Genomic DNA, 16,389 nt, shown 5'->3' with positions numbered 1-16,389 from the left:
TGAAACATTTTAATTTATGACGCATGTTATTTATTCATACGACTGTGCCGGTAAATTGTTAACTTAACTTTTTCAATCGTTAAGAGTTCATTTTACTGTAGAAGTGTTGCGTAATTATATCACGTATTTATAATTATGAAATCTGAATGTAAATGTATTTATTACTGTTATTTTTCTGCAAATCCAAACCATCTGTGGATCGGGAGCTAGCGGATGGGGGGGGGGGGGGGGTGGTGACGAGAAATACTATATTATATTATGAGACATTTTAATTTATGACGCATGCTAAATGTAGGCAATAGGGAATTGAGGGGCATATGCACACTATAAACAGTTATCCATATTTATGTACATAGTTTTCTATTGTTAAATGTTATATTGTATTTTCTATCATTTGTATTTTCACTGTCAAAAAAGCCATTGGAAGCAAAATTTCTATGTAATGTTTGCATGCATGGACCAATAAAATAATCTTGAATCTTGAATCTTGAATCTTGAAGGAAGAGTGGAGGTCTTGTACGGTGGATCGTGGATGACCGTTTGTGGTGGACCCTGGTATTCGTTCCATGAAAGGGTGGTTTGCAGGATGCTGGGGTTCGACGGTGCTCTAGACGCGCCACGATCGGCTAGGTTTGGTCAGGGTTCTGGTGACATTCTTTACATCGATTGTTTTGGATCAGAAGACAGCCTGTCAGACTGTTTAACTTGGGTTGACTCTTCCTGTGAGCATCACATGGATATAGGTGCCGTGTGTTACTCAGGAGGTACGTTTGGACATGAGGAAACGACCAGTCGTAATTCTAAATGGCATACTTTTAGAATCACATGAAAAGGGAAAACTATTCTTTTTAACTTATTTAGTCATTTTTATATTTGTTCCCACCAGTACCTGAGAATTAATTAAATTATAAAAGTAGATAGTTTCCGTTTGGAAATATGCCTGTATAGGTCTTTCTCGCGAAGCGCCAAGTCTTAACATTTTTTTGGGACATTTCTTACGTTTCTTGAATGATTTGTGAGCAATAAATGTTAAATTTTGTTCAGGCTATTTTAAAAGCATATCTTATTTCGTACACATTGGTTTTATTAAATTGTATAATACATACAAATCTGAGTTCCTGTGAAATGTGAAGATTTAAAAAAGATTTTTTTTTTCTTCTTCTCCTTAGCCAACCCTGAGCCATTTCAAGTTCGTCTTGTCGGTGGGTCTCACAATGCTGAAGGCAGAGTAGAAGTACTGCACGGTGGATCATGGGGAACTATCTGTGATGACAGCTGGGATCTGAGAGATGCGAGGGTGGTTTGTAGAATGCTGGGGTTTGATGGAGCCTTGGATGCACCAGGATCTGCTAGGTTTGGTCAGGGCTCTGGTCGTATTCTCCTGACCTATGTCAACTGTGGCGGAACAGAAAACAACCTAGCTGACTGTGCTCACCCAGGGATTGGAGATTACAATTACTGTGCTCATAGTCGCGATACCGGCGTCATTTGTTATTCAGGAGGTATTTAAAAAAAAAATTATATATTCAATCAACCTTTATGAAATGCCTTCATAACTCTTTGCTTAAACACTGTATAAATAAATGCTGAAGTCAAGGCCCAATCCTTAAAGACAAAGGCATTCACTATATTGACTAGAAAGGCCAAGGCTTAAAACTCCAAGACCAAGACCAAGGCCAAATCATTAATAACGTGGGGGGAGTGGAAAGTATATTTTAGTATTATCGGAAAATGTTTCACTGCTCTTAAACCCTCAATGCTCTTTTTTTTTTAAATTTGCTTTTACGCCCAATGTACAATTTAAGGCTTCTTAATTGGTATGCCAAGGTGGTGAATTAGAGGTCTCATGCAAGTAGTACAGCAACCAGTGGCGTAGCAAGGGATTAGCATTCGTGTAGAAGAAATTTTCTTCAGAGGTGACATTAAATATCATTCATAAAAACCATTTTTGACTTATCCTTAGGCTGGTGGGAGGGGGGGGGGGCGGATGGAATCAGCAGTGAACGAAGCAAACAATAACAGATGTAGACCTATCTATACAAAAAAAGGCTTGTGTATTGACATGGACGAGGATAAACGGGGGCCACATCAATTTTACATCAGGACACCTCTTCTGCCACGCGAAACACAGGGACTTTTTGTTGTTCTCTTGGGATTTGTAGCAGTAGGAGCATTTTTCTTGATCTAGTATGTTCACCTGCATGTGCAATTGGTAGTACCTTAATAACAAACTGTTATCAGACAAAGCATCCAAATTACTTTAAAAATTTTACTTGACAAAAAAGTAAAACTAATAATGAATTTGAATTGCCTTGGAATTGCTAAAAGAAAATACAACGCTTTGAATCCTCAAGGCCAAGACAAAGAGAAAAAAGAAGGCGCCTTGAGGCTAATGCACTACACCATAGTTATGATTTGTCATGGTTTATCACATTTCAAAAGAAATGTTCGTATTTTAGAAATACACTGTCTTGTGTTTATTTTTTCATAAATGATATCGAAACGTAAATAATAATACCGAAAAAAATGTAAATGTCCGAACTGTAATCATTTCCACAAAAGTAGTTTGAGCCGCGTGTAAATATTTTATCCTTACACTGGTACGAACGAATCAATCTATTTTAAAACATTTTAGCTCATCCGAATCCATTTCAAGTTCGTCTTGTCGGTGGGTCTAACGATGCTGAAGGCAGAGTAGAAGTACTGAACGATGGATCCTGGGGAACCATCTGCGATACTTGGTGGGATCTGAGAGACGCGAGGGTGGTGTGCAGAATGCTGGGGTTTGATGGAGCCTTAGACGCACCGAAATCTGCCAGGTTTGGTCAAGGCTCTGGTCGCTTTCTCCTGAACTTAGTTAACTGTGATGGAACAGAAGACAACCTAGTCGACTGTGCTCATTCAGGGATTGGAGATTACTATTACTTGGGTCATTGTCGCGATGCCGGCGTCATTTGTTATTCAGGAGGTATGTTTTTAAAAAGCTATATTTTCAATCAACCTCTATGAAATGTTTTGAGGACTCTTTGTTTCAAACATCATATATATATATATATATATATGAGTTTTGCAATAAAGGCCCAAACCTTAAAGACCAAGGTATTCACTATATTGGCATGAAAGGCCAAGGCTATACACTCCAAGACCAAGACCAAGGACAAATCATTAATAACGTTGGGAGAAATGGAACGGGGGGCACTGTACCCTCTGCCCACCCCCCCCCCCCCCGGGAGTGCCGCCTCTGAATGAAGGTAACAGTATTCTAGTTTAAGAAATCATTTTTAAAAGGAATCAAACTTTTTTACGGTAATAAATAAAACTAGAAATTTTATTCCTCATGGGGACGAAGTAGGTGGCCTGTCTTCACTTCTTATGATAGATTTGAATATTTACTATATAGAGAAAGACAGAAGTTAAAAGTTAAAATGAATTTGAGACGATTTCGAGCATTTTTAAATTTTGCGCGCGCGTTGACGCGCGGTCGTACGCATGTGCGCGCGTTTTTTGACCTGAAATTGACCGGACGGATATTGACCTTAATCATGATAAATATGAATAACAAATACCTTTCCGTTATGAAGATATGATCTTGAGTTGAAAGTACAAAAAAAATATTAAAAAATGGCGCCTGAATGACGTCACGAGGACTTGATGACCTTGAAAATTTTACTGTCACGTCTTGTGGCAATGCCCTATGACTGTGCCAAAATTGAACAAAATTGACTCAACCAATCTTGAGTTATTCTGTTTACGAAAAATTGCCCAGAAATAAATAAAAATAAATAAATAAATAAATAAAGAAAGAACATTCTGACGAAAACAATAGGTGATCTGTCGTAGACGACAGACGACCTAATAAATAAATAAAGAAAGAAAGAAAGAAAGAAAGAAAATTCTGACGAAAACAATAGGTGATCTGTCGTAGACGACAGACCACCTAATAAATAAATAAATAAATAAATAAAGAAAGAAAGAAAATTCTGACGAAAACAATAGGTGATCTGTCGTAGACGACAGACGACCTAATAAATAAATAAAGAAAGAAAGAAAGAAAGAAAATTCTGACGAAAACAATAGGTGATCTGTCGTAGACGACAGACCACCTAATAAATAAATAAATAAATAAAGAAAGAAAGAAAATTCTGACGAAAACAATAGGTGATCTGTCGTAGACGACAGGCCACCTAAGAAGGGGGCTTACCATTTCAAGCATTACAAGACACGCTGTTCAATAAGCCTCTCATTTCCTACCTAACTAGTACATGATTGGGGAATGACTATTAATGGTGGCTTTCCAAAAACAACAACAATTATTTTCGTTTTAGCTCATCCAAACTCTGAGGGAGTACGACTCATGGGTGGATCTAACAGTTCTGAAGGTAGAGTGGAGATCAGATACAACGGCACCTGGGGAACGGTCTGCGACGATGGCTGGGATTTGAAAGATGCAAAGGTCGTATGCAGAATGCTGGGATTTGGCGACGCCTCAGCTGCATCAGGTGCAGCCCAGTTTGGCGAGGGGTCCGATGAAGTCCTTCTGTCTCTTGCCGGGTGCGATGGAACGGAAGACAATCTTGCGGACTGCGCACATTTAGGGTTTGGAGTCCACAACTGTCATCACGACGAAGACGCTGGGGTCACGTGCCTCTTAGGAGGTACAATGCTTCACTATTTATTTTACTTATTGTATCCAGTAGTAATTTTTTTATCAATCTATTCAAATTGACCTGAAAAATGGACCTAATAACGAATGAATCGCGTACACTTACGTTGTGTATGGATATATTTATTCCAAAAAGGCAATAGCCTTTTCACCAAAATTCATTTAAAAGATGAATACTCGAATACCAGACAACGGAACCAAAAGCAACTATATCATATAAAGCATTTACGAATTCAGTGTAAAAAGTGAGAAATGAAGGATAATAATATTAGACTTCAGTTACTTTCTTTTCACTCGCTTTCATGCCATATTTCAAAATAATATTCGTATAATGTATAATATAAGACAAAACACACACCCACCACGCAAAACCATCGACACACACTGTGTGTAGACAGTTAGGATTTGATGGGGCTTTAGCTGCTCTACCCGAAGCAAGATTTGGCCAAGGTACTGGTAAAGTCTTGCTGGAAGGTGTTCAGTGCAATGGGACAGAAGCCAGCCTCATAGACTGCAATCATAAAGGGATTGGAGTCCACGATTGCGGGCACAAAGAAGATGCCAGCGTCTCATGCATGCGTGTAGCTCATGAAGGTAAATCGCTATTAAGTATTATACATAGCACTAATAACAATATGTTGATCAAGGCTGGTGTGTCTACTGGGTGCTCTTAAATACACTGTAATAGTATCATGAAAAGGAAATATGACCTTCGTGAATCATCCCTGTAGTCAGACAATCCGGAGCGTGAAAAGAACCGTTCATACAGTTTGGCAACAAGATGTACATGGTCCTGGACCTGAGTAACCATTACCGCATGTCTGAATCAAAGTTTGGATCTAAATCACGTTTAGAATAATTTATACAAAAATGAATTCATGTTTCATTCTAAATTGCCTATACAGGAATTACGTTTTCCTTTATCTCATAACCAAGTATTTTCAACGGACCATTTTGTTAATTGCATGCTTATTAGATAAACATGAACAACTTCAGAGCTAAGTGACTTAAAACTCATTATTTAATTTCACCATATTTGCGAATAGGAATAAGTTGTTTTTCTGTTCTAACCTAATGTGTACAGAAAATGTTTAATCAAAAGGGGAAATATCGGGATTTTAGCCAATCTGTAGCCAATCTCTTGATTTTACGACCAAACCTTATTTTCTTAAATTGTCTGCAAAGTATTATTAATCCACAACAATTTTATTTTTATTTTTTGTTCTCATACTTCCGAAAATTGGTTGTGTTGATAATTATGATAACATGTGCAACATGCGCAGTGTAGGCTCCCAGGTTTTGGAATTGATACGAAATAATAGTCAGATGGTAGAAACAATTCCATCCAATATGTTGAGTAGATTCTTTGCTAGAACTGATTACCTGTAAAATCTTTATCTTTGGCATGGTCACATCTAACATATTTCTCTCTAGTATTGTTGTCAATGAAAATTTTTACTTTTAGCATTTTACCGATTATATTTTTACCCCTGACATTTTTTTGAGACACAGAACCGTCGTTTGATCCAAGTATACATCGTTTAGAACATGATACAAAGCTTGCTTGGGGGGGGGGGGGAGGGAGAAAGAAAATGAAGAGAAAATGCTTGGAGAAAAAAAATAATTATTAGAAGACGGCTTCTGATAAACGCTATTTTATGTAAGCTATTGGACAAAAATTAGGGTAAACGTACATGAATTAAATGTGCCCCTTAGTGCTGAACTTATTTTTACCATGTCGGTTAACTTTTCTCTTGAATGGAGTAAATGTTGAATTTTGAATTGTTACTGAACAGGTCAATTAAAGATTCAATTAGAGTGACGAAAGTTAATCCCCTGCAATAAAACTCATAAATCTAGCCTTTCAAAATATTTATTTCAGGACTTTGATACTCCTAGAGGAAAACAGTATATAAATGCATTGGCTACCATCAAAATGTAAGCTTTGAATAGCAGGCCAATGCGTTTTTTAAATGTGACGTAGCAATGGGTTACATCTTTTAAATGATTACAATTTTTCTCCCGTCACAGAACTACCAGTGGGTTTAACCCTTATAGGCGAGAGCGAAGGGTCTGCAATCAACTCCAGCTTTCTCAAGGTCAGAGCTGATGTCCATACGACGATAAGATGCCGTGCCAATACATCAGTGCATCTCCAATGGTATCCCAATTGTTCTGATCTTTCTTATCATGCATGCCATGAGAGTAGTCCACACAACGGTGGCCGTGCATTGTCATTTACCCCAAGAGCGAGTCAAAATGGAACCATTCTAACATGCCGAATAAAGAACAAAGATGAAGCATCAGGAAATATTAATACCTCGATCACATTACAAGTAGAAGGTATACACTTTGAATCACTTTCTTTTACTTTGGAATTGAGAACTCGACTGGTTCACGTACAACGTGTTTTAGATTGAAGCCACGTATCATCTTATCGTACTCTGCTTAACTTTAGTCGTAACCTATGCATTGAATATTTATGTATTATTGTATTTAATGTTAAGCACATTGAAGTGTACTATGTAATGTGTTATATGCATGTAACATTTTGTTCATTTATGAATACTGTTTGTGCAAAACCCTTTTTTACCCTTGATGAATGTCTATGCCTTGCCACAATCATTTCCCTAAAATTGATTTATGTAAATGCAGAAACAAAATATTTGTACTTGCCGCATATGCGTACACAATTGTGTTCAAAAATGTATTTTGTACCAAAGACCTATCACCTGGAATTCGCTTTCTCAATCAAAGAATCTCAATCGCCTTATGTTTTTTTAAAAACAGTTATTCCTTGCAAAATATTAATCTAATTTGAACCTGTTACTACATATATTTTCATATATATTGTAGACCAGCCACTCTCTATTTTGTTTCGGTTATATTGTATTTTGTCATGTCCATGTAATCTTCTTATTATATTTATTGTTGAATTCCATATCTTCTTTAAGTCGGCAGCTTATAAAGGTCAATTTCTGTCTGGCTACTATCTACCAAGCAGCTGTCATATCGTTTTTACAAATGTATATACACGTATTCTATTATTGTTATGTGACAATGTATAATGTATATGTATGTTTCCTATTTTTGATTGATTATGTGAAATAAAATTGAATTACATTTTTAATTCCCCCCCCCCCCTTCTTCCACAGTATGTGTTCAACATCTTGCAATTGTCAGAAACGACTCCTTGGGATCTACCGTCGGTGGTTACAGTGCATTGAGCTGTCGAACCAATACCAGTAACTTCAATCTGACATCGTCATCACTCTTCTTCACCACATCTTACCTGGACGGGAGAGGAAATGAAAATACGAATGTTTCGTGGGAAAATGCCGGAGCGTTACATCTGGCTAGCTACAAGCCTGATTTAAACGTAAGCTTTCTGTCTTGCTGTGTATCAAAGACCTCTCTATGCCCAGGGTTTTGCTCAGAAGAATACTTCAACGTACTCAATGGTAAGGAATAAAACATGAATGTCCACTTGTCACCTGTAAACGTTAACTTACACTTCTCTCCTACTGACATCATCACATAATTTAAATGAAAAGCACATTCAGTTGTTACATGATAAGAACTAAATTATTTGGGTGTCAAAATACAGTCCCAGTGATCTGCGATATTATTGACATCTCTTAATTGATTTCGAAGCTGATTAAAATAAATGCACTGAATGTGGCCACAACATAATTCGATCAAATGTTGATAACAGACAAGAAACTTAGATATTTCTTTCTTTTATTCGGTTCATTATATCTATCATCTACAGACCACTCTGCAATTACAACCGTGGCTAGTACCACCGGATTTCTAGGTAAGATGTATTCAATAATTATTCATTTCCTGTCGGAAAATTTGATAACATTTCATGAACGAAATCGTTTTGTTCTTCATGGATTATCCTTTAGCAGTCGTTAAAGTATATCACTTTGACATTTTCAAATCTATTTTGGGGGTATGAAATATCCAGGATTCTTAATCTTTAATTGGCTCTCCCAAGTCTTTTACAGCTAAGTTACTTTCTGTTTCTTCCGGATTTATATGTACATTAGAAGCTATACGTTTACATTAATGTTGTCTTTCTAGAAATGTATAAGTATCAAAATGTATGAATAGTTAATATAAACATATTGATCCGGTTGTCTCATTTTCGCTCGCTGGACCAATACCAGCACAAACGTAGCTAGTTCGACGTCACTACCAAACTAGCCAATCAGCTGTCAATGACGTCATATTGTATGAGGCGGCAAATATATTTTGTGAAATTATCGAAAAAATGACTATTTCTAATCGTAAACTAGTTTTAATTCTGTATGGAAACGCAGCCATTGTTATCTTGGCATGCATTCAAGTCGTCAAAATAGGTTAAATTACGTCTTACATGATTCAAGGAGTCTATTTTGCAGGAAAATTGTCAATTTCGTAGAATGTTCCACTATGTTGCAGGGTGTGCCATTGATTATAGTGTGTGAACCGGGTATGCGGAAATGGTGTGTTGGGCAAGGGAAGTGAGCGTGTTCGTGTGTGTGGTAATTGTATATGTGTCAGATGGCTAATCATGAATCTGCAGTAAACTGTCTACATCACAGTCCACAGATAAATATGTGCCTTGAACGTATATAGCAGACGGCAATCGGCGGAGCAGACGACACTTGATAGTGATTTTGTATGTGAGATTGCTTTGCTAAATATAAACTACAAGAACCTTTTCCATATCTTTACACTATCATTGATATCTGATAATTAAACAGTTAGTAAAATAAACCTACCGAACTGCATAATACAATGAAATACTTGACTGAAAGTAGGGGAGTTTGATATGGTAAGTTTGGTACGTAAATATATATCAATCAATTGCGCTGTAATTGTGAGGCATGAATATATATGTATCAGTACAATAATTTAACAGTATGATACTAATAAGAGGTAGTTAAATGATATTGAAATAAATACATACTGTACTTGTTATCACTAAAGTTGTCAAAGTAAGTTTACATTTGCCGGTATGCCCTAGGTTTACGATTATGTATATGGGGAAACTCGGCGTGATAATTGTTTGTATGAAAACATTATTTGAAATAAATAGATCCTCATTAGCTCTTAAAGTATTTTCTTTTCTCTGCAGAAACGGTGCCATTCGAAATGTACGCTGTAGGAGCCACGGTATTTCTCACCGTGATTGTTATCGTTTTCATATTTGTCTTTTGGAGATGCAGAAAAAAGAAAAATGGTAATATAATTTTGTCATTATAAAAGCACTTAACATGTACGCATTTTGTGACAGGAAAAAAAATGTAGGCTAGCCAAAACAACATCAAAGGAATGAAATGGTTGTCGGAATAAAGGAGAATATAAACATTGAAAATGTTGATGACTATACATGGAGAAACATGAATTATAATCATTGTTACGGTTGTAAACGAAGTAGGGTTTTCCGTTTTCTTTCATTGAAAGCAAATTTGCACACATAGTTTGGTTGGTAGGGATTAGTGTGCTTTGTGTAAGATAAATCCGATGTCACAACGGATCGTACGACATTTTTTCGTGGTAGACCCATAACATATTTGTCGAATATATATATATATATATATATAAATATTCAAACAAAAATCAGTCGTATGTCAAACCTGTCTTAGTGGTGACCTCTCTTGAAAGGCCAACTGTCTATAGTTGCCATGTATTTAAGTTATTTATGTGTGTATAATACTTACAGGAATAGTTCCTATAGAAATGAACAATATTCAAGGACCAGGTACACAACCAACGGGGCATGACCGAGGAGCTCTTCCCCTCATCCCAACCATCACAGCTAACCCATCTATTCAACATTCACCCGTTCCGTCCCACGTCGCCCAAACCAATTGCCGTATGGCTCAGGGAATCCAGGACCGGATTCCGCTTCAGTCACTCGTGTCTCCTGTGGATGATACCATCGAGAGAGATCAGAACAGGACCATGGGAGCCAGGTCCAACGCTTGTACAAAGGTCAAAACGGTAATGCTTCTTCTTTTTCTTCTTGTCATCAATACATACAACGTATTTTTATCTAAAAAGTATATTTTCTATGGAATGAAAGAAACAACAAGTTTTGAATTCTTTTCAATATGCACCTGTTCATATTTTCCACCTCGGTATGCATCTTTGTATGGATTTGTCGTCCTCTTCAAAACCCCATAGTAAACCCCATAGTGTTTCATTTACTTAGAATAACATAAACCTCAAGAAAAACAAAGTTCCGTTATTTATTTCATATGAAACAGAGTAAAATGAAATGTTTCTTTCCCTCGACAACAAAATATCATTCTTGTTATCGCTGTGGTACCATATTTTGATATTCCCAGGTTCCGCTGAATCCCGATGTTGCGTATGCTGTAGTAAACAAAAAGCCGCGATCAGGAAAATGCCGGGCAGACAAACACAAACTAGATCTAGAAGCCTCGTCAGCTTTGGTAAGTAGTATCACTATTACTAACTAATGAAACCTGGCAATAATCTTTCTTTTGTAAGTACTTGCGGGAAGGTCTTGTAAATGTCTATCAAAATATACTGTAAGGTAATGTTGTTAATACTCAGATCTGCCATTGGAGATCATTCATATATTGTATATATAAAATCACCGGCTGTTTACATACATTTTGCTTTTTGTTATTATGTACTTTAAACCGGAAGAAGATGGTGTGTCACATCATACTATGTCTTTTTTTAATCTGTAGAGAGGGTCTCTGGATCCGTCAGTGGAGTATGCCACAGTCAATAAACAACGCAACATTTCTTCAAATCTTTGTTCATCATCTGCTCAGGTAGTAATAGGCAATATATTTTCTTTTCATATATCCTATATGTTAGAAACTCTCTATTAACAGGATATACCCACAATACCCATACTTGAAAGAACACCTTTAAGTACACTTTTTTTCAATTTCCCAGTTTGTCCTTAATTAGAGATTATTCATATATTGTATAAATAACATCACTAGTAATTTACACACACATAATACCCCCTAACATACATACATGCATAAAATATTATACAGATATTGACTGCCTAGAGGGGCAAAATAACATTTGAGATCCTCGAGGGAGTTATATCTTTGTCGAGGGACATTGTATTTTTCCAAAGCGCGTAGCGCTGAGGAACAATATATTCCGAGACAAAAATATAGTTCCATATAAAAGGAAATGAAATGTGATATTGTTCCCGAAGGAAAAAGTCAATATCTGTTATATATTGATGACCTATATTCGATACAAAACACGATGCAGTCTCATAATCTTTCATATATGTGAAATTTTACCCGCACGAGAGCTGCAGTACTTGGGCTAGTTCCTGGTCCTGGACTATTAAATTGTTGTATGACTATGACTAATAGCTGGAAGAATGCTAGCCGAAGTGAATGGTGCTGTAGGTCATTTATAATGTCAAAACCGAAAGCACTCACCTTTTAAAAATGTCTCTGCAATCCATAGAGGTCTATTAATAGCAGTGTTTAATAGACGCTTACTATTCAATTCACAAACCTCCGCATAAACATGATCGAAGATTGAAACTTACTCAGTTCAGTTGCTATATAGATCTAATTGTTTCTAAAAAAAAAATGTAAATCCTTTGTGTCCATTGTAGTGTAAGCTTTCAGCACATTCTCAGCTACATTGGTGACTTTCTCAGTAGAACGAGAATCTTTTTCATCAATTATTTTTAGTCCAATTCTTCCTCACCAAGCGAAGCGAAACAAATTTGTTGCAATTTCATATTTCGCGCTGCATGCAAATAATACGTGTATTTGTGTGCGAAGCGGCGGTGTAGGTGTGTAGTGAATTGAACTTGTAGTGTGTGCTTGAGGGATTACTAAAATTACGTCATGCCTCTGGATATAACGGCGTTATATTCAGAGGTATGACGTAATTTGCGTCATGTTGGAAAATATAACGCTTCTCATCCTTGTAGCGATAGTCATGTGACAGCAGTTTGACCAATCACACATCAGTATATATATATATATATATATATATATAGGAAATTTAATATATATAAATAGATATACATATATTATGAAGGTATATTCACATTTATTTTATGTTTACTTATCAAACCTTATCGATTCTTTCTCTCTCCTTCTCTCTCTTTCGCTTTTTCTTTCTCGATCAGAGAGATGGAAAGATGAACATATGTTCCATTCAACACTATTAAAAACGAAGAAAAAACAGCAACAAACATGAACAGACAAAATACTTATAGCAAAAAGAGATCCCATGGCATCTGAAAAGCATTTGCATTTAGTTTAACACCCATTCAATAACACACTTATCTTCTTCTTATTGCAGCTTGGTCTCCTCGATCTGTCTCTGGACTATGCCACAGTCAACGAGCGAGTTACAGACGTGACTGCTCAACAGAATATGGTATTGAATGGTTGAAACAACGAATACAAAATCATTATTAGAATACGAATGCGACACGAGCATTTCTATTAAACTCCATGCTGACACATATTTAAGAAAAAATTTCACAATGTATCCCACAGTGGAAACGCGTACTGTCCCAATAAACAAAAACACGTGAAAATCACGTTAATATCAAGGCATCGAATTGAGGAGAGTTACGTTCTTCAAACACCGGACATTTACGTAAATGTGTTAATACGTTTATTGCACTAGGTCACTTAAAACACACGTACACTCAATCACGCAATTGTCACTGCAATATCACCATCATAATAACGTGATTATCCCTACCGTGGAGACCATGGTTTGTAAACCTAATACTCCCGTGTTTGTTTGGTTATGAAATTACATCTTTATAAACGAAATTATCGCATCACAGAAACACGTGAAGCGTTAATGATACTTTTAGTCAAAATATCTGCGTGAAATTCACGTGAATATTGCGAGGCTGACTTGAGATAAATCATGTTCTTCATGCACGTGAAATTTACGTCGAAGAGGAAATATGTTACTGTAACCCGCGTTCAACCCAATAATTACACAAATGTTACACAATAAATGAACCAAAATAATGACGTTCTCATCCTGAACATCGTGTTTTGGATCTTCCATAATTACGTCCAGGCGCGCCGGAAGCAGTTTGGGATTAGAGGGGGTGGGGGATGTGTGGGTGGGTGCAAACATCCCAGAAGAGAAAGCTAGTTGCAACTGGTCCAGTTAATGAACCAGTTAATGCCAACTGGTAACCCCGGAAATTGAAATGGGCTAAATGATCCAGTGGATCCAGGCCAGTTAGAATTCAACTGGTCTAGCTGAGCCATTAGAACCATATGGTAAAACTTCCAGCCAGTTGAACGGCAACAACACTCCAATACTGGTACATCTGTATTTCCAATGTAAATGCATTGGTAATAAGTTGACTTACATAATTTAATGAATCGAAAAATTTTCATGTACTTGTATTTTATTGAAATTATTTTAGTTCATAATTAATGTTTCCCTTATTCATGTTTAATTAAATGTAATTTATACCAAGTATCGAAATGTCCTAATAACTGGTAATTTATATTTGTAGTATTTTCGAAATGAATTGCACATGACTAAATCATCAGTAATTCAGAAATATGCTGTAAATTCAGATAAATTGTTTAAAAAACATAGATCTGCACGCACCCCATATTCAATATGCAAATTAATTGGTGTCAGCTGGTTCAACTGGAATTATGCACACAGACCATTTATCAACTGGTGCAATCAATAGATGCCAACAGTCACGGGATTATCACCACGGAGCTTAAATGGTTACTGTGAAACCATCAAGACACCCCGAAATAACTCGTTTTTCACACCTAGAAATCACGGAATACCCAGCTTAGATTAATAATCCGTTTTGAGTCACGAGATCATAACCGCAGAACTGCTGGCAAGTTTGACTACCATTTAAATAGGTGTTTTAAGACACCTAATAATTACTAATTTTTCACACCTAAATATCACGGATTCACAGCTTAGATTAGTAATCAGTGTTAGCTACGTGATCATCACCAAGAAGATTATGGTAACTTTGAAACCATTTAAAAGGGTGTTTTAAGACACCTAATAATTACTAATTTTTCACACCTAAATATCACGGATTCTCAGCTTAGATTGGTAATCAGTTTTAGCTACGTGATCATAACCAAGAAAGTTACGGTAACTTTGAAACCATTTAAAGAGGTGTGTGAGACACCTCATAATTACTTATTTATCACCACCATCGGTTAACGGACAAAAAACTCGTTGCTTGGTCAAGTGGTTATTTGGTCATAAACACGTGATCTACAGAGGCAAATGGAATCACGTTACTCCAGTCGCGTGATATATTGGTGGTGTTTAGGTTAGATGAAAACGTGAACAGGAGTACCTTTTTTGTTTGAATGAACGCAGGTGTCGATAACGTTTAAATCTAGTTCAAAAGGCACCGTACTTTAAAATCACTTAAAATACACTCCCAAAAGAGGTTACTTTTTAGTGTTTTGTTTATTGGGGTGTGACCACCATTGACACTTACTATATGTTACCCTGCCGGAAAAGACGTTACTCCAGTATGCACCGAATGAGTTAAAGGTACAATGTACCTTTTGCAGCCAACCTCAAATTCTGTAGAACTTTGCAGGAATTACGAATATGTTACGTATGTCCTATCTGTGAATTTTAAACTTTAGCAGTGTCATAATATTCAAATTATGCAAGGAAACCTGTTTACTTACTAGACTTCACTGTAGACACTATTGAGTGACTGACTGGCTTTTTTTTCTTCTTTGGTAATAACATACATAAAATGAGCTGTAAAAGATTTGTCTTCATTAATAACCCACTTCTTGTAATGGCCAAAATTAAACTGATTGAAACTTTGCACAGCATAAAACGTACGACCATGCGGTACAATAGTATGACAATCAAGACTATTACTTATTTGCTCTATAGCTCCTAAGTCGATTTGACAACTAATAGTCGTTATTTTCCAACTTAAAGACATTTTCAAGCCCCTCTTTTTTAAGGGGAGTTTAAATTAGTATTATCTTTCAGATGCCATTGGAATTTAACCTATTTTTTTTTTTTTTTTGGCCTGCAAATGGGACATAGTACCTTTAATATAGCCACCTAAATATTAAGATTTTTACTTTTTTGTTTAATAGATTATTGCAATTATCTTTATCAATATTGTATTACTAGTTTGGGCATTCAAGAGGTTATCATGGTCAGGTGATGATCCCATATGATATTTAGTTCGTTCTTCTTATTTCTCAAACTGTGAAGGACATTGACAAACATACTCGGCCTTATAACAATATATTAGGCTGGGCTTTTGTAATGCAATTGGTGAACTAAGAAATTTTAGACCAAGAAAAGCCGAAATACAGATTGTGAACTTTGAAACACGAAAGATGTGGTGTCACATCATACCATGTTTTTTCTTCAATCTGTAGAAAGGGCCTCTAGATCCGTCAGTGGAGTATGCTACAGTCAATAAACAGCACAACATTTCAACAAATCTGGGTTCATCATCTGCTCAGGTATTAATAGGCAATATCTGTTCCTTTGATGTATCCTATATCTTAAAAACTTTCTAGTTAAATGATAGACCCACAATGCCACACTTGAACGAACACACTTGGCCAAAGAGATTCCAATACACTTTTTTTTCTTCAAGAGCCAGTTTTCCCTTAATTGGAGATCATTCATATACTGTATAATTTATATCACTGGTAATTTACACACACACATAATCCCTCTTACCT

General features: G+C 36.3%; 1 protein-coding gene across 1 annotated transcript; it reads left to right on the top strand.

Moving 5' to 3' along the window:
- The first annotated feature begins 586 nt into the window (after positions 1-586).
- On the top strand, positions 587-11,142 carry LOC115921175 (deleted in malignant brain tumors 1 protein-like). Its single transcript, XM_030978360.1, has 6 exons — positions 587-764; positions 1,170-1,502; positions 2,657-2,968; positions 4,326-4,655; positions 10,380-10,660; positions 11,008-11,142. The coding sequence occupies exons 1-6, from the start codon at positions 587-589 to the stop codon at positions 11,140-11,142; spliced, it is 1,569 nt and encodes a 522-aa protein (XP_030834220.1).
- The last annotated feature ends 5,247 nt before the right edge of the window (positions 11,143-16,389 follow it).

The sequence above is a fragment of the Strongylocentrotus purpuratus genome, unplaced genomic scaffold, assembly GCF_000002235.5.
Source record: "Strongylocentrotus purpuratus isolate Spur 01 unplaced genomic scaffold, Spur_5.0 spur5_scaffold_1, whole genome shotgun sequence".
Classification (NCBI taxonomy): domain Eukaryota; kingdom Metazoa; phylum Echinodermata; class Echinoidea; order Camarodonta; family Strongylocentrotidae; genus Strongylocentrotus; species Strongylocentrotus purpuratus.
This window is presented reverse-complemented; position numbering and strand designations above follow the sequence as displayed.